We start from the raw sequence: 18,462 nt of genomic DNA, 5'->3' as shown, positions 1-18,462 counted from the left end.
AATATTTGTAGTGCTAACGTGTTTTTATCCACTGAGTATAGAATCACAGCACAATCTTCATATACTTTTACCTTCACAAGTTCTTTAAATACAGCATGCTGAATCATTTTTCTTTTGTTAAGACCAGATGCCATCTCTTCAAGATCAATAGCAGACCTTTATGATGGTGGTTGGTGATTGGGGTGGGGAGGAGAAAATCAGTTAACAAACTCTAAGAAAAAGAAGCTTCTGCTCCGAAGAACGTACAACATTCAGTCATTCATATTAATAGTCTTCCAAGTAACATGCATGTAATTACTACAGATTCGTAAGTCTATATCATAAAGAGTTTTAGCCATGAAGTATTAGATGCAAGACTTTGGTTTTCAAGGATTACACTTGAAAGTATAAATATAAATGTCCTAATATCACCACAAAGAACTAGGTTTATTTACTTTTCTTGCAGCTTATATATCTTTACAACAGAAATCAGGACTACTTTCCCTATTTCTTTTTTTTTTTGAGACATAGTCTCACTGTCAGCCAGGATGGAGTGCAGTGGCATGATCTCGGCTCACTGTAACCTCTGTCTCCCAGGCTCAAGCAATTCTCCTGCCTCAGCCTCCCGAGTAGCTGGGATTATAGGCGTGTGCCACCATGCCCGGCTAATTTTTTGTATTTTTAGTAGAGACAGGGTTTCACCATGTTGGCCAGGCTGGTCTCGATCTCCTGACCTCGTGATCCACCCACGCCTCCCAAAGTGCTGGGATTATAGGCGTGAGCCACTGCGCCCGGCTACTTCCTCTATGTCTAAATGGTTAAATGCTGGTAGTCCCACAACTAATATCAGTCTAACAATACAAGGAGAGATGTCTAAAGCATGGTAAGAGATACGATTCAAGCAGTTAACTGAGCTACCTGTATTGCTCTGTGTCCTACCAACTCCGTGCCTCTCCCAGTGAATATGATAACTGAGACCACACACATTAATTCTTCAAATATGAAACAGAGAAACCAAAAGGAGAACAAAAGAGAATACAGTCCTCCAATAATGAAGGTTGATTAAGATCATCTTAAGCCTAAAAAGAATAAAATGGCAGTACCTTTCTATGAAGAACCTGAATTATTAAAAGGCTTTATATATTAAAATACTATACAGTATGTAATCGAATCCATCCAAATAAAAGACTAGTAAAATAGAAAAAAAATGTAATTAAATGAAAATCACATGTAGTTTATTCTTTGAACCATCATTATGGAAACTACTACACATGATCTCGCCCAACATATGAGCTCCAACACAGCACTTTTCCAGTGCTGCAGAGCAGAAATGATTCCTGATACAGCAAACACTTCTAGTTAGCACCTCTTTCCAGCAAACTAAACTTAACCGTGCCTGCGTTTTACCTGATTAATTTAACTTACTTAACATTTTCTCTGAGTTGCTTCACTAGTTTAATATTAACATCTGCTTCCAACAAAGCAGTACAGACTTCTTTTAGCATAGCATTCAATACCTGAAAATAAAGAAATAAATGAAATTTAAAGCACCCAATGTATCATTTCAGTTCCATAAAAACAATGGTTGATCACTTATATAACCACAGCTTAAGAAAATAATACCACACTACTGAGTTTTTCAGTTAGTTCTGGAGAGATAATTTTATTAAATGTTTAGTCATTTTGTCAAAATAAGAGACCCTATTTAGTTTTAGACCCAAGTATTAATTACCACAATTTTATTCCTATATAAAAGTAATTATAGGCCGGGCATGGTGGCTCACGCCTGTAATCCCAACACTTTGGGAGGCCAAGGTGGGCAGATCACTTGAGGTCAGGAGTTCAAGAACAGCCTGGCCAACATGGCGAAACCTCACCTCTATTAAAAATACAAAAATTAGCTGGGCATGGTGGCACGTGCCTGTAATCCCAGCTACTCAGGAGGCTGAGGCAGGAGAATCACTTGAACTCGGGAGGCGGAGGCTGCAGTGAGCCAAGATACTGCCACTGCACTCCGGCCTGGGCGACAGAGTGAGACTTTGTCTCAAATAAAAAAAAAAAACAAAACAAACAACAACAAAAAAAACACACACGCACACACACACACACAAAGTAGTAATAAAGACAATATTCAAGCCAAAAAAAAGTTACTACAAATAGATGTTGCCTTTGATGTTTTCTACGTTATTGAAGAGCTCCTGTCACTATTATGTAGTGGTATATAGTCACAATGTTTGCTTTTCTCTTTTTTTTTGGAACAGAGTTTCAGAGTTTTGCTCTTGTTGCCCAGGCTGGAGTGCAATGGCATGATCTCAGCTCACTGCAACCTCCCCCTCCCAGATTCAAGAGATTCTCTTGTCTCAGCCTCCCTAGTAGCTGGGATTACAGGCGCCTGCCACCACGCCCAGCTAATTTTTTGTATTGTTAGTAGAGATGGAGTTTCACTATGTTGGCCAGGCTAGTCTCAAACTCCTGACCTCAGGTGATCCGCCCACCTCAGCCTCCCAGAGTGCTGGGATTACAGGTGTGAGCCACCACGCCTGGCTTAATATTTGCTTTTCTTAAAAACTGGACAACTATGGAAGTAAATGTGACAGAAGAAAGTTACCCAGTCTTGTCGTTTTTACTTAGAGCAGCAGAATACAGTTGGAAAGGAGGCTATCCTCCATTAAAAACTTATTATCATCATACGTTTGTTGAATTGCAAGGCACTGTAGTTAAAAGGTCATAAAACTAAAAGTCTTAAGAAAAGATGAGGCTTTAGCCACTCATGTATATAAAGTGCTCACACACTAGAATGTAAACTCTATGAGGGTAGGAATTTTAGTCTATTTTGTTCACCACTGTATCTCTGGTGCCAGCAAAAATGTCTGCAAAAACATAGGCCCTCAAATATTTCTTGAATGTACTCTCTCCTTCAACTCACTTCGTATGCCCTACAGAGAGAGGCTTACCAGTTTTCTCTACCCCTCATTAAAGGGGTCTGATAAAACTGGAACTGATCTTTCACTAGAGGGCTTTCTCCTTGTTAATTAGCTAGCAGCACAGTATCAAGAACAGAGAAGCTGCCAATTTAAGCAACAGCTGTTACTCTACCTCCCACCAAGAACTCCTCCTCTGGTTTCCTTTCCTTTCTACTATAAACACAAAGAACATAAGGGCTACACAACAGGGAAAACTGTTTGGAAAGTTGTTTTATATATTTGGAATTACAAGACCAAACAATGATTTAAGTTATGATTTATTATTTAATAAGCAGTATTAGAAAAAGCCCTGTATGAGGAACTAGGAAAAAAAGGTTCTAATCCTGGTTCTTCCAAATAAATAATCACATGAAACTGACTTTTTGTTTCTGTTAAATAAGAAGCTGAACGAAATGATCTCTAAGATGGTCTCAAAATTATTTAATTCCATTAGCTTAGTGTTGAGATCAAATTCCATGTAAGAATTCTACGTAAGTTTTCTAACCTCCAAGTTAGAAAGTTTCTTTGATACTTAAAACCATTTTCTATGGTAAATGCTATTTTTCCTATTTTATACACTAAGGAATCTAAGGTTTAGTTGCCCAAATTTATATCGTACAGCTGCTAAATAGCTACAGTGGGACCCTAACCAATGTCTTCTAACACCAAATTCAGTACTTTTCCATTGTTGATACAAAACATAAAGTATACTTGTGAACCACAGTCATCTTTTTCAATTAATAAACCACTAAGATACAATCTGTGGGGGACAAATGGAACAAAGAGATATCTTAAAACAATATAGCCGGGAAGAAAAGTATTTTAATATGATCTAAGGAGTGGCTTACAAAATCTCCAAAAAACTGAAGATTTCAAAGAAAATGAATCAAAACAGACAAGATGGAAATACTAGCCTCTTATAAAAATGCTAAATAAAAGTCACAAAGAGAAGGACAGATAAGCACAGGCCTAGCCAAGAAGAAAGAAGCAGGGTAATGAAATTTTAGGTCTATATCAATAAAGAAAACTAAAGTACAGTTCCAGATTTAAGCCACTTTCAAAAGATAAAATATGTTATTTTTACATGTAAGTTAAGGTCAGTTTTTTTTGGATTTTTTTTGGAAAATTCTTTATAGAAAGTTGAAGTAAATCTGAAGTTGTAGTTAATTTCTTAATAAAACACTATTTAATGTATCCACTTTTAGGCTTTTATCTACAAGTATTAAGTCTATATCAAAATACATATAAACACAGGGATTATTAATAAGCCATCTTCCCAATGCTAGTGATAATATACAATCATATGTATTTCATACAATATTTTACATACCTCTTCATTGATAATGGTAGCATTGCTCAACGAGCGTAATGCTGATGTTATTTTTCTTCCAAGGTCTGCTAGAACCATCTTGACAGCTTTAAGATGTACTTACGAAGAACTCTAGAGTGGAAAAAAAATTAAGTGAGAATAATCAATTTCATTTCCCATGACTGAAGAGTTCTAAAGAGTATTTAAGTTCAAATTACTCTAGTGTTTAGATACTCTAAGTTCACCTTCCATAGCCTCAACCTGTGCTTAAATACAGTCATGTCATAAAGATAAAACTGCTACTTGGTTATGATGCCTTATATTCAAATCCTTAATTGGAATCTTGTATATGAATCAGCAAATTTAACATGTCAAATAACATACTTTGAGGAAATAATGACATAATCTCACATTAAATATGTTCTTTTTTTGGCACAATACTTATGAATAACTGAATTAGGTATCATGCACATTTTTAAATTAAAAGAGGAAAAAAAGGTGAAATCTCCAGGAATATTGCCTAATTTCCCACACTAAAGGACTCTGCAAACTATTTTGATTCTTGCTCCTAAGCAAAAAAAAAAGAAAAAAGGTTTTAATAACTTTTCTAGCACAAAAAAAGCAACTGTTCAGCTATTAGCTATATTGAAGTGCTGTACTAAGTGATTCCACATACGTTATTTCATTTTAATTCTTCTAACCACAAAGAAAAGAGGTATATTATTTTCCTTTTTTTTTTTTTTTTTTTTGAGACAGGGTCTCACTCTGTCACCCAAGCTGGAGTGCAGTGGTGTGATCACAGCTGACTGCAGCCTCAACTTCCTGGGCACAAGAAATCCTCCTGCCTTAGCCTCCCAAGTAGCTGGGACCACAGGTGCATGCCACCATGCCCAGCTAATTTTTATTATTTGTAGAGACGGGGTCTCACTATGTTATGTTGCCAAGGCTGGTTCTCTTCCCATTTTAAACCTGTTTCTGATTCCAGGAAAACTCTAAAATAAGATAATGATTTAAGTTATCATTTATTATTAATAAGAATTATTAGAAAAAGCCCTGGATGAGGAATCGAAAATAAAATTCTAATCCTGGTTCTTCCAAAAAATAGTCACAAGCAACAGACTTTCTGTTTCAGTTAAGTAAGAGTCAAAAACCCTTTCCGGCTCTAAAATCTTACTGTTTTATAAAAGTATTACATATTAGATGTACTTACTACTTGTAAGGATGCAAGGGCTTACGGATGATAAACAAGCAAATATTATTTGTAGTCCCTGCCCTCAAGATGCTTACCTACTAGCTGGTAAGACAAGGCACACAAATGAATACTAAAATAAACACTAAGAGAGAATTCCTCCTGTCTGACTGCTTACTGACAGGGGCATCAGCTTTTCTTGCCTTCTAACTGAAACACTGGTTCTTTGTGGGTCTCAAGCCTTTGGATTAAAACTACATCAGTGGCTCTCTGAGTTCTCAGGCCTTCAGATTCAGACGGGATCTACAACATGGGCTCTCCTGGGTCTCCAGCTTGCCAACTCATCCTACAGATCTTGAGACTTAAGTCTCCATAACGGCCTGAGCCAATTCCTTATAATAAATATTTATCTTTATATCCATTTCTCCCTCTCTCTCCCTCTGTACACACACACACACACACACACACACACACACACCCCTTACAGAGATTCTGCTTCTCTGAACAAGAAAAAAAAAAAAGAAATAGGAAGAAAAAGGCCAGGTACAGTGGCTCATGTCTGTAATCCCAGCACTTTGGGAGGCCAAGGAAGGAGGATCACTTGGGCTCAGGAGTTGGAAACCAGCCTGGGCAACATAGCAGGATCTTAACTCTTAAAAAAAAAAAAAAAAAAAAAAAAAAAGGAGCCAGGCATGGCGGCATGTGCCTGTAGTCCCAGCTACTCAGGAGGCTGAGGGGAGGATTGCTTGAGCCAAGGAGGTCATGATCACACCACTGCACTCCGTCCAGCCTGGGTGACGGAGTGAGACTCTGTCTCCAGAAAAAAAGAAAACAGAAAAGGAAGAATTTTAGACTAAGGCAGAGGGTATAGGCTTTATTGGAAAGACTGAGTATGAATTTGGTCCTGAAATAAGAGGAGAATTTGAGTAAGTGGAGAAGACAAAAGGGAATTTGAGGAAGATGAAATAGCATAAGCAGAAATGGAGACAGAGGTAAGTCTGGGACATACTTATGCCTTATATATGCAGTGTACTTATGGATCACTGAGCATTATTTAGGGGACAGGAAACAAAACATTCTGGTCAGGACAGAGGTGTATACAGTTAGAAGGAAACAGAGATTTCAAAGGGCTCTAAAAACGAGATTATCCAGACTAGATCCCTTCTACAGAATACACAGGAGATTAAAAATAAGAGAAACAGCACCAGGCGTGGTGGCTCACATCTGTAATCCCAGCACTTTGGGAGGCCGAGGTGGGTGGATCATCTGAGGTCAGGAGTTCGAGACCAGCCTGGCCAACGTGGCAAAACCCTATCTCTACTAAAAATACAAAAAAAAAAAAAAAAAAAAAAAATTAGCTGGGCATGGTGGCAGGCACCTGTAATTCCAGCTACTCAGGAGGCTGAGGCAGGAGAATCGCTTGAAGATCGGAGGCAGAGGTTACAGTGAGCCTAGATCGTGCCATTGCACTCAGCCTGGGCAACAAGAGCGAAAGTCCGTATTAAAAAAATAAATTTTGGGCCGGGTGCGGTAGCTCACGCCTGTAATCCCAGCACTTTGGGAGGCCGAGGCAGGCGGATCACCTGAAGTTGGGAGTTCGAGACCATCCTGACCAAAATGGAGAAACCCCATCTCTACTAAAAATACAAAATTAGCCGGGTATGGTGGCACATGCCTGTAATGCCAGCTACTTGGGAGGCTGAGACAGGTGAATCGCTTGAACCCAGGAGGCGGAGATTGCGGTGAGCTGGAGATCGTGCCATTGCACTCCAGCGTGGGCAACAAGAGCAAAACTCCATCTCAATAAATAAATAAATAAATAAATAAATTTTAAGACAAACAGGAAGATGAAATAGCTGATTCATTCACCATAGAGAAAGTAAAGAGGTGAGAGGAATCAAAAAAAGGCAGGAAGGGAAAATGCATTCGAGGACCTATCACTGGCAAACAGATATCCCAGGCTGAGCTATAAATTAAACACTACACTTTCACTCAAGTACAATTTGGTAATTTAGAAGTAAAAAAAACTTACTACCAACACTTGATAAAATTGAAAAAAAAAATTGCTTACCATAAGATTTTTTTACAATTACATTGTTACTTAACCTGAGAGCCAACTACTTCACTGAAAAGATCCAGGACTTTTTATTTCTTATGCCATACCCATTATACAAAATAATTATTGATCCTTAAATTAATATTCTTCATTTAAGAAATAAGATTCAGATGTTTCAGTTTATATCCTTCACCATGGTGGTACTGGGAGTGATATAATCCTATTTATGACACCACAATTAACTTTTTTAGAGGTCATGTCATAAGCAGATCATCCTTCATTTTAAAAAGCTATACTAAGCCAGGCATGGTGGCTTATGCCTATAATCCCAGCACTCTGGGAGCCCAAGGTGGGCAGATTGCTTGAGGTTGGGAGTTTGAGACCAGTCTAGCCAACATGGTGAAACTCCATCTCTACAAAATATACAAAACTTGGCCGGGTATGGTGGTGCACTCCGGTAGTCCCAGCTACTCAGGAGGCTGAGGCAGGAGAATCACTTGAACCCAGGAGGTGGAGGTTGCAATGAGCTGAGATCACATCACTGTACTCCAGCCTGGAAGACAGAGTGAGACTCCATCTCTAAACAAATAAATAAATAAATAAGCCATACTAGTTAACTTTTTGGGGGGCAAACTCTAGGAAGTGTCTTTATTTTAATTTTTTTAATTAATTTATTTTAGATTCAGAGAGTACATGTGTATGTTTGTTACACTGGTATACTGTGTAATGGTGGGGACTGGACTTACACACACATGACCCAAATATTGAACCTTGAACCCAAGAGGTACTTTTTCAATCCTCAGTCTTCTCCCAAACTCCCCCATTTTGGAATGGTCTGTGTCTACTACTTTCATCTTTATGTCCATGTGTACCTACGTTTAGCTCTCACTTATAAGTGAGAACATGAGATACTTGATTTTCTGTTTCTGAATTAGTTCTCTTAGGATAATGGCCTCCTGCTCCATCCATGTTGCTGCAAAGGACATGATTTCATTCTTTTTATGGCTGCCTAGTTAATTCTTAAATATAAATCTAACTTTCCATGTTAACTGGTTGTTTTAAATTTAAAAATTTTAAAAACTTCTGTGAGGTTTTCCAATATACTTTTCCTTCTGTAAGTAGTTACTGGCAGTGTGTATTCTAAAACATTTTTGCCTTAAATTAAAAAAATAAATATTTTATTATATAATACATGAATACATATAGTTTTAACATATAAAATAACAAAATCTGTCCAGGCCCAGTGGCTCACGCCTGTAATCCCAACACTTTGGGAGGCCAAGGCGGGTGGATCACCTGAAGTCAGGAGCTCAAGACCAGCCTGGCCAACATGGCGAAACCCCATCTCTACTAAAAACACAAAAATTAGCCAGGCTTGGTGGCAGATGCCTGTAATCCCAGCTACTCGGAAGGCTGAGGCAGGAGAATCACTTGAACCAGGAGGTGGAGGTTGCAGCGAGCCGAGATGGTGCCATTGCACTCCAGCCTGGATGACAAGAGCAAAACTCCGTCTTAAAAACACAAAACACAAAAACAATAAAATAAAATCCTGCATTTCAGTAGAGGAATAAGAACATCTAATAATGCCTTTAACTTACAGTGTTTCCTCTACAATGTCCAAGCATGATCTGTTCCTGAAAACTCCGTGTTAGAATTTTGCTTAAAATCTCCATGACTTCCATTGCACACAGATGTAAAGTCCTTGGAATGGACTGTAAGGCCACACACACACGACTGATTTTAATCATACTGACCTCCTTGCTATTGCTGCTACACATTTCCACCTCAGCGTCTCAGTACCAGCCAGCATGCTCTTCCTCTGCTTGACAACATAACTCCCTCCCTCATTTCCTTCAGATTTGTCCAGATGCCATTTCTCAATGAGGTCTTCCCTAATCACTTATTTAAAACTGCAACCCCTTCCCTTTATTTTTTCCTATTGTTCTATTATCAACTGACATATGGCTTATTTATATTATTTGTCATCTATAATCTCACTATTGAAATGTAAGCTGTGGCCACGTGTGGTGGCTCACGCCTGTAATCCCAGCACTTTGGGAGGCCGAGGTGGGTGGATTGCCTGAGGTCAGGAGTTCAAGACCAGCCTGACCAACATGGTGAAACCCCATCTCTACTAAAAATACAAAAATTAGCCAACCATGGTGGCAGATGCCTGTAATCCCAGGTACTCAGAAGGCTGAGGCATGAGAATCGCTTGAACCCAGGAGGTGGAGGTTACAGTGAGCCCAGATCGTGCCACTGCACTCCAGCCTGGGTGAAAGAGCAAAACTCCATCTCAACAACAAGAAAAAAGAAATTTAACCTGCACGAGGGCAGGGATTTTTGCCTCTTTTGCTTTCTCCTGTGAGCTCACTGCTTTATCTATCCTCAGCCTTATACAGTAAATCCTTAATAAAAATGAACATTATGAATGAATGAAATGATGTATTTAAGGCCTTAGGGATAAAGCGAGACCAGAGAACTAAAGTCATGAAAGGCATTGCAAATATCTTTAAAAGCCACTAAAATAAATCAATGAAGATAATATGATGAATCAAAAGAAAATCAATAACTTGGGTAATTTATACTGTACATTAAATATATTTATTTGTCATTACTTATAATTCTTCTTCAGAATTTCCCTGCCATGCATTTCCAACAAGATACTTAAAAATTAACCTCACCTTGTTCTAATATGTACACTAAAGTGAAAAATACCTTTTGTATGTTAATAGCTAAGCCTAAATCTCAGGTTGGAGTAATCTACAATTCAAGTACACTCTCAAGATTCTCTTGCCTAACTAAAACGATTTATAGAAATAAATCTGTATATGCTAGAATTCCACAAAAGAAGAATCTCTACTTAGATGGGGCTTTTAGAAAGGTAAGAGATTACCACACAGTACTTTCCTACAGTTGAACATCTATTATCTCATTCCACTCTTACAACGATTTTATGATATAAGTAGGATAGGGAATAGAACAGCCATTCCCTGCCAAAAAAAAAAGCAAAATGACTTCCCATAGTCCTTTGGCTAGAGTATGAATGCTGCTTTAAATTATAGGGTTGACTACACCTGCTGGAAACTGCAAGGACAAATTTTGCTGCTATGCTATAATAGAAGAAATCACATTTTAATCATATTTAAAGATGTATATTCCTCTTTGTGGAGGAGTAATTGCAACGTTCAGAAAGAAATGATAAGTATCACTGCAATCAGAACAGTACATACAAGGACTGATCCTGGCTCAAGTCACAGGGTCTTCTAACTGGGGTCTGACTAGGATTTGAATAGTAAGCAATGGAAACAGGCTGAAGTTTGGGGTGCCCTAAGTAAGGCAAGCACAGGGCCAAGTATCACACTTACTTGCTGCAGTGTGAAGTACTGGAAAGAGCATAGATTTTGGAGTCTGACAGACTTAGATTCAAATCCTAGCTCTGTTACATACTGGCTGTGTTACTTCGGGCAAGTTACTTAATCTCTCTGAGCCTCACTTTCCTCACTTGCAAAATGGAGATAATACCATTACCAAGGTAGTTACCCTGAAGGGCTGTTGTGAGGATTAAATGAGACAATACATATAAAGCTGTCTTCAAAAACCTAGCATATCAACTATTAAGTTCCTTTCTTCTTTTAATGATACCAACTATCTCTCTCTCTATTATATGGACTGTAAGTAAGCTGGAAATTTTCTGAACAATCTTACTGAAGTGTCTGTCCCATCATCCAGGAACCACTCCTGGAATCTTTAAAATTTAGTGGCAATTACAACTGCCAGATTATTATTCAACAGAAGCTGCAGTGTCCAAAAACTCACTTTTCTCTACATAAACAATTATAAATATTCCTGCCAGATTTGCCTGATCTGAGATTATATAAACAGAGTCTAATGATTAGATATGTCAAATCCTATTACAACATAATCCCTACAAAAAAGTTCTTTTTTTTCTGAGATGGAGTTTTGCTCTTGTTGCCCAGGCTGGAGTGCAATGGGGCAATCTCAGCTCACTGCAATCTCCCGAGCAGCTAGGATTACAGGTGCCCGCCACCACGCCCAGGTAATTTTTTGTATTTTTAGTAGAGACAGGGTTTCACCATGTTGGTCAGGCTGGTCTTCAACTCCCGACCTCAGGTGATCCACCCACCTTGGCCTCCTAAAGTGCTCGGATTATAGACAGGCATGAGCCACTGCGCCTGGCCAAAAGTTCTTTCTTCTAAGTCCTTGTGAATGACTTTTTGAATCAATATTAGCCTCAAGAACTAAATATACTTAGAAAAATTACTTCTACATAGTACAGTCAGCCTTCTGTATCTGGGGCTTCACAACCATGGATTCAACCAACCACAAATCAAAACATTCAGAAAAAAAATTGTGTCTCTAGTGAACATGTACAGACCTTTCTTGTCATTATTCCCTAAACAATACAGTATAACAAGTATTTTCTTAAGCATATAAATATGGTATAACTACTATTTACATTTTGCATTAGGTATTGATCTAGAGATGCTTTAAAGTATATGGAAGGATGTGCATAGGTTATATGCAAATACTACACCATTTTATATCAGGGACTTGAGCATCCTCTGATTTTGGTCCTGGAATCAATCCCCCCCAAATAGCAAGGGACAACCGTATACTTTTCTATAAAGCAGTCAAAGGCTAATAACCAGTATTTGCTTTTTTGACTTTAATACTACATATTTTTCTTAATTCTGCACAGCATATGTGTTCATAGTCTAGGACCACAGAAAAGTAAATTTAGTTAACAAAATGGCCTATAGGTATTGTATTTAGTAAAATAAATAAATATATATATATATATATATTTTTTTTTTTTTTTTTTTGAGATGGAGTCTCGCTCTGTCGCCAGGCTGGAGTGCAGTGGTGTGATCTCAGCTCACTGCAACCTCCGCCTCCCGGGTTCAAGAGATTCTCCTGCCTCAGCCTTCTGAGTAGCTGGGATTACAGGCGCATGCCACCAGTCCACCTAATTTTTGTATTTTTAGTAGAGACAGGGTTTCATCATGTTGGCCAGGATGGTCTCGACCTCTTGGCCTCGTGATCCGCCCACCTCAGCCTCCCAAAGTGCTAGGATTACAGGTGTGAGTCACTGCACCCAGCTTAGTAAAATATATTTTAATGACTAACTTTACAATGTTAATTATGACTTTCAAATTTAGGAATTGTTTTTCATGCTGAATCTACTTATTCCCCAAGGAAATAATTCACCTTTATGTTCTGTGATTACAAAATGATGTATGTTCATTGTAAAAGTTAAAACATTACAGAAATATTTAAGGTAGAAAATATAATTCCCCTAATTCTACCCACTCCCATACCATGGTAACAACCAATAATAATTTGGTATATATTAATAGGTATATATTAATATGGACTGTATTTTCTAGGTATATTAATTTAAGCAACGTTTCCCAAGAATTTATGGTTTTGGCGGGGAGTAAAGAGGGGAGCAAAAATTAGGAAAATTCTTTTGTAAAATATGCTTGCTAACGCTAAAAACAGGCTTAAATGCAAAAGGCAGACTATAAAACTGCATATGTAGTATAATCCATATTTTGTTAAACACAGTCTAAAAGCAAGTATTAAAAAATATTAGCCATCAGGGAACTGTAAATCAAAATCTTAATATCACCCAAATACTTGTACATGAATGGTCAGAGCAGCATTATTCATAATAGCCAAAAAGTAGAAACAACCCAAATACCCTTCAACTTATGAATGCATGAGTAAAATGTAGAATAAAATACAAAGGTATATCAGTAGGCAATAAAAAGAAATGAAGTACTGAACATATGCTACAACATGGATTAATCTTCAAAACATAAGTGAAAAAACCCAGTCACAAAAGACCACATATTATGGTTCCATATGAATTGTTCAGAATACATAAATCTATAGAGACAGAAAGTGGATTAATAGTTGCTTAGGGCCCAGGAGATGGAGTAAAATAGGGAATGATTGCTAATAGGTATGCGGTTTCTTCATGGGATAATAAAAATGTACAAAAATTGATTATGGTGATAGTTGCACAACTTTGTGAATACACTATAATCCTTTCAATTGTACACTTTAGGTGAACTGTGTAAGAATTATGTGTGTGTGTGCGTATATATATACACATATATATATATATATATATTTTTGAGACGGAGTCTCTCTCTGTCACCCAGGCTAGAGTGCAGTGGCAAGATCTCGGCTCACTGCAACCTCTGCCTTCTGGGTTCAAGCGATTCTCCTGCCTCAGCCTCCCATGTAGCTGGGACTATACGGAGTGCCACCATGCTCGGCTAATTTTTTGTATTTTTAGTAGAGATGGGGTTTCACCTTGTTAGCCAGGATGGTCTCGATCTCCTGACCTTGTGATCTGCCTGCCTTGGCCTCCCAAAGTGTTGGGACAGGCTTGAGCCGCTGCACCCAGCCAAGAATTATATTTTAATAAACTGTTAAAATAACATTTGTTATCTCTGGATGATGAATAACTAGCAATTTTTTTTTTTTTTGAGACGGAGTCTCACTCTGTGCCCACTGGAGTGCAGTGGCACAATCTCGGCTCACTGCAACCTCTGCCCTCCAAGTTCAAGCGATTCTCCTGCCTTGGCCTCCGGAGTAGCTGGGATTACAGGCGCCTGCCACCACACCTGGCTAATTTTTTGTATTTTTAGTAGAGATGGGGTTTCACCATCTTGGCCAGGCTGGTCTTGAATTCCTGACCTCATGATCCACCCGCCTCAGCCTCCCAAAGTGCTGGGATTACAGGTGTGAGCCACTGCGCCCAGCAATTTTTATTTTCTTATATCTTTTTCTAATTTCCAATTTTTTAGTAATGACTGAGAACATTATTTTTTAAGTCAAGGGAAAATTATTATCCAAAGCGCTCCTTGTGAGAATTAGAGTGCAACTAGTCAACAGACTAGAGGTTAGGATGGAGCTGCCACTTGTATTCATTTATTCATTCATTAAACACCTACTATGTACTCCAGAAATTGTCCCAGCATGAGAGAAGTTCTAACTCCTAATCAAATATAACAGTTTAACACAAGACTTCCTTCAAAAGATAAATTATGCATCATACCACCTCTGCCTTAACTTAGCACCAAAGGTTATATTCAATTATATCAAGAAGTATCAAGCAACTTTCTCTTCATTAAAGTAATTGTTTTTCAAATTTTAAAACTCATTTTATGTAAAATAATATCACAGCACCAATTCATACTTTTGCAGCAAAAAAGGTATACCAAAAAAAAGTCAATGAGCAACAAGAGGTAATAACTCAAAAACACTGGGAATCATTTCTTTACGATACTTTTTGGCTATGAGGTCAACCATAAAAAGAATCTTTACATAAAATGCTACCAATTAGAAAATTAAAATGAAAATCAAAAGAATTCCTTGGAAATGGTTGGCCTTAAAGTTGAAAAGAAAAAGGAAAAGTGAAAAATAAAAAAGGAAAAGGAGGGATAAGAGGTATATGCTCAAGCAATGGGTTATTTCAATGACATTTAGATAATGCCTATCAGTAAAAATTAAATGCTCAATCAGACTCTCCAGAGATGGCAAGGTAAAAAAGTTTTAGGGGGAGTAGCTTCATCTAAATTCTTAATCTGGAGTGCAAAACAAGACATTTATGTTTTGAAAACTTTCACTAGCTATACTGATGTGCAGCCAGGGTTCATAATCACTACATTAAGTATTTAATAACACGTCCCAAAGAAAACAACGGAATGAGAAATCTGTTCTATACCTTTAAAAACATCTTTAGATACAGTGTAACAAATACACTGGAGGGAAAAAACTGAAGAGCCAGGACACTACATGCACTACCCATACTCCATAAGGCTAGCTGCGACAAGATGTGGCCTTGAACTAGAGAAAAAGAAACTAGGGTTAAGGGCTAACTCACGAAGCAGAATCTAATGACCAAATGGTTATGGCAAGTGAAGGGAAAAAAAGGCAAAAATGATTCCAATATCTCTAGTTTTTATAACCAGATGGCTAGTGATGCCATTAACCAATGAATGGAAGGCAAAAAGGGAAGGTGGTTTGAAAGTCAGAAAGAGGAGTTAATAGAGAAAAGGTCAAAGGGACTTAATGTATTATTTTTAATGTTTCACTTTTTATGAAGGATGTGTACATAGATGTTCATTTTACTATCCCTCCAACTAGCTGGGACTACAGGCGGCGCCACTAAGCCCGGCTAATTTTTGTCTCTTTTGTTGAGACAGGGGGTTTCGCCATTTTACCCAAGCTGGTCTCGAACTCTTGAGCTAAAGCAATCTGCCAGCCTCAGCCTCCCCAAGTACTGGGATTACAGGCGTGAGCCATTGCTCACAGCCCTTATAATCCTTTAAAAATTTAACCTACTTGTAATCACAAAATTCAACCAGAGGTCAAAACTCAAAAACGCACTGAGAATCACTGCTTTTATACACTTTCCTATGCATGACATATGTCATAGTGGAAAAAAAAAAAAGGAAGTTGAAGACAGTGCATTTGGTTTCGGACCTAACGAGTTTGCAGCTTTTAGGGGAAAGCACAGAACTATCAACTCATAAGATGGAGGCTAAAGAATAAGGTTTAGGCAGGGCATGGTGGCTCACACTTGTAATCCCAGCACTTTGGGAGGCTGAAGCAGGCGGATCACTTCAGGTCAGGAGTTCAAGACCAACCTGGCCAACATGGTGGAACCCCATCTCTACTAAAAACACAAAAATTAGCTGGACGTGGTGGCGGGTGCCTGTAATCCCAGCTACTCCGAAGGCTGAAGCAGGAGAATCGCTTGAACCTGAGGCGGAGGTTGCAGTGAGCCGAGATGGTACCTCGGTACTCCAGTCTGGACGACAGAGCAAATAAGGTTTGGAAAAGAACAAGGTTTGGAAATGAAAAGAATAAGGTTTGGACATGGTTGGCATATAGGGACAATGACATGGAAGCAAGTGAGAAGCCTCGAGGAGAGCCTGTGGAAGACCATTTGGGTTATAGCAATGACTGAGGGCCAACTAAAAGGACGGCGTTAACCAAGACTGAAAATAACCAAAGGGATAGAAGCTTTTACTAATTCCCTTTCCCTTTCTCCGTGGCACATAGGAGAAAATCAATTTTTAAAAAGCTACATTTACGGTTATCTTACTGTAATCCTGTGGCAGGTCCAGAATTTCCAAATAGATGGGGTTAGAGGAGTAATCTGGAAGGAAGACTTGAAGATGCTTTTGCATAGTACTCTATATTAAGGTAGAAAATACCAGTTGGCCATATAAAAAAACTGAGGAAAAGCGATTTGAGGGAAATATTTCCCTCCCCTTTGGCACCATGATTGCTATGTTCTAGGCACTAAACCAAACCAAACCTCTTACCTAATCTCCTTTCTTCCTCATAACAAGCCTATTAAGTAGATGAGGAAATTGAGGCTAGATTGGAATAGAAACTGGCTCAGGGTCACAAAGCACCTAAGGAGCACTTTAGCTCTCCCACAGCTTTCTACAACTCTTTATATGTAACTAGTGTTTCTCATTACCCATCTCGATATAACGTGTATTTATGTGCGTTAGCTTCTCAATGTCAGAGTTAGTGTTATTCATTTCTGTATCCTTGTAGCCAAGAACAAGCATATATTTTGTTAAATTAAGCATGTGAAAGAATCAGGTGAGGATAGCATAAAGAAAGGCAGCAGGGGAAAGTTTCAAGAAATGGATGGTCAGCAGCGTCAAATGGTAGAGAGAGAGCTATCAGTCTATCTTAAATCATCACTGGCAATTCAACTGATATTCCATATTCGTTTATTGAACGTCTACTACACGCAGGACATTGTGTTAAGCACTACAAACATATAGGAAAAATAAAAGTCTGGTACAAGTAAAAGGATTTTCGGGGAAGTAGCCTCATCTAAATTCTTGCTCAGGAAAGGAAAACCAAGAGTCAGGCCTGCAACTGCCTACATCTTATTTGGCTCAGGTAAATCGGCAGACAACTCAAAAGGGTCACAGCGCATCTTTAATAAAACTTCTCATGGAAGACAAGAGATAAAGAAGAGCCACAGAAACTCAGTCTCGGTAACGATGGCCAGTGGCCAGGGAGGCAGACTTTCCCCGGAGTCTCTCGCCTCCTGAGCAGCGCTGGGGCTGCCCCTAGCTGCCCCTCCGTAGTCTGGGGCGGGAAAAAGCAGACACTTACCGCAAAAGACACCGCTAAAGCCGCGGCCCTAAGGGGCCGGGAATTCCTTAGCGAGGCCCCACGCCGTCGGAAGAAACCCAAGAAAGCTGGGAGCAGACAGACAGGTATGACCCCACAACCCAACTTCCCGAACTAGATAAAACAGGGTCCCAACGCCCAGCCCCGCGTCGCCAACTCCCACCAGCTGGAAGACCGACGGAGTGCCACCGAACCTTCCGCCCAATGAGGAAACGTCACCACTCCGCGTAGTCCACCCTTTCTATAGGACGATCCACTTCCGCTTCCGGGGCACACCGCCGCGTTCCTTCTACGCGGCTCCTGAAACAGTTTAGATGTTTATTTGCTTACACTGGTTTTTGGTTTCAGTTTCCTACCGCTGACTAACTGCAGTAGTAAAGTTAGTGGTAAAATAGGAGGCTGTCTAGGGACGTGATTTCGGGGAAGAAGTCAGGCCTCGACGAGCCACCTTAAGAAAAGTGACTAGGCGGAGCACTCCCAGCTAAGAGCGGAAAGATGAGAGATGGCGGTGTGACTAAAGGCAAGGATCCCCGGGGGCACGTGAGACCTTCGTAGAGGGGCGGGGCTTAGGGCTTCGCAGACTAGAGGCTTGTTCCGCGGAGGGCGCGGCGGTCTCTGCGTACGCATGCGCAATGCTAGCCAGTGCCTGCGCGGCTTGCTCCTGCAAGGTAAAATTTCCCACTGCGAAGCAGGCAGTGATGCTGCGGCAGCTTCGCGCTATGGCTGCTGCCGACCGCCAGGCGCTGCTACAGTGGAT

The 18,462-nt window shown here is 39.4% G+C and overlaps 1 protein-coding gene across 6 annotated transcripts in view; it reads right to left on the bottom strand.

Moving 5' to 3' along the window:
- Nucleotides 1-18,247, bottom strand: part of LOC129012291 (signal recognition particle subunit SRP54) — a 102,469-nt gene extending 84,222 nt beyond the window's left edge. The window contains exons 1-5 of one of the 6 annotated variants that reach the window (XM_063651543.1): nt 17,900-18,219; nt 16,648-16,738; nt 4,273-4,383; nt 1,405-1,496; nt 72-156 (exon numbers count right to left, since the gene is read on the bottom strand). In XM_063651543.1, coding sequence (XP_063507613.1) covers nt 72-156; nt 1,405-1,496; nt 4,273-4,350 — 255 coding nt within the window. In that variant the 5' untranslated portion in view covers nt 4,351-4,383; nt 16,648-16,738; nt 17,900-18,219. Of the gene's footprint in view, nt 1-71; nt 157-1,404; nt 1,497-4,272; nt 4,384-7,511; nt 7,723-16,647; nt 16,739-17,687 lie in introns of those variants that run through there. The other 5 variants (XM_054447916.2, XM_054447912.2, XM_054447919.2 and 2 more) reach the window with 5 other exon arrangements.
- Nucleotides 18,248-18,462: the final 215 nt, after the last annotated feature.

Source organism: Pongo pygmaeus, chromosome 15 (assembly GCF_028885625.2).
Source record: "Pongo pygmaeus isolate AG05252 chromosome 15, NHGRI_mPonPyg2-v2.0_pri, whole genome shotgun sequence".
NCBI classification, from domain to species: Eukaryota; Metazoa; Chordata; class Mammalia; order Primates; family Hominidae; genus Pongo; species Pongo pygmaeus.
Note: the sequence above shows the minus strand (reverse complement) of the source record. Positions and strands in the feature narration are given on the sequence as shown.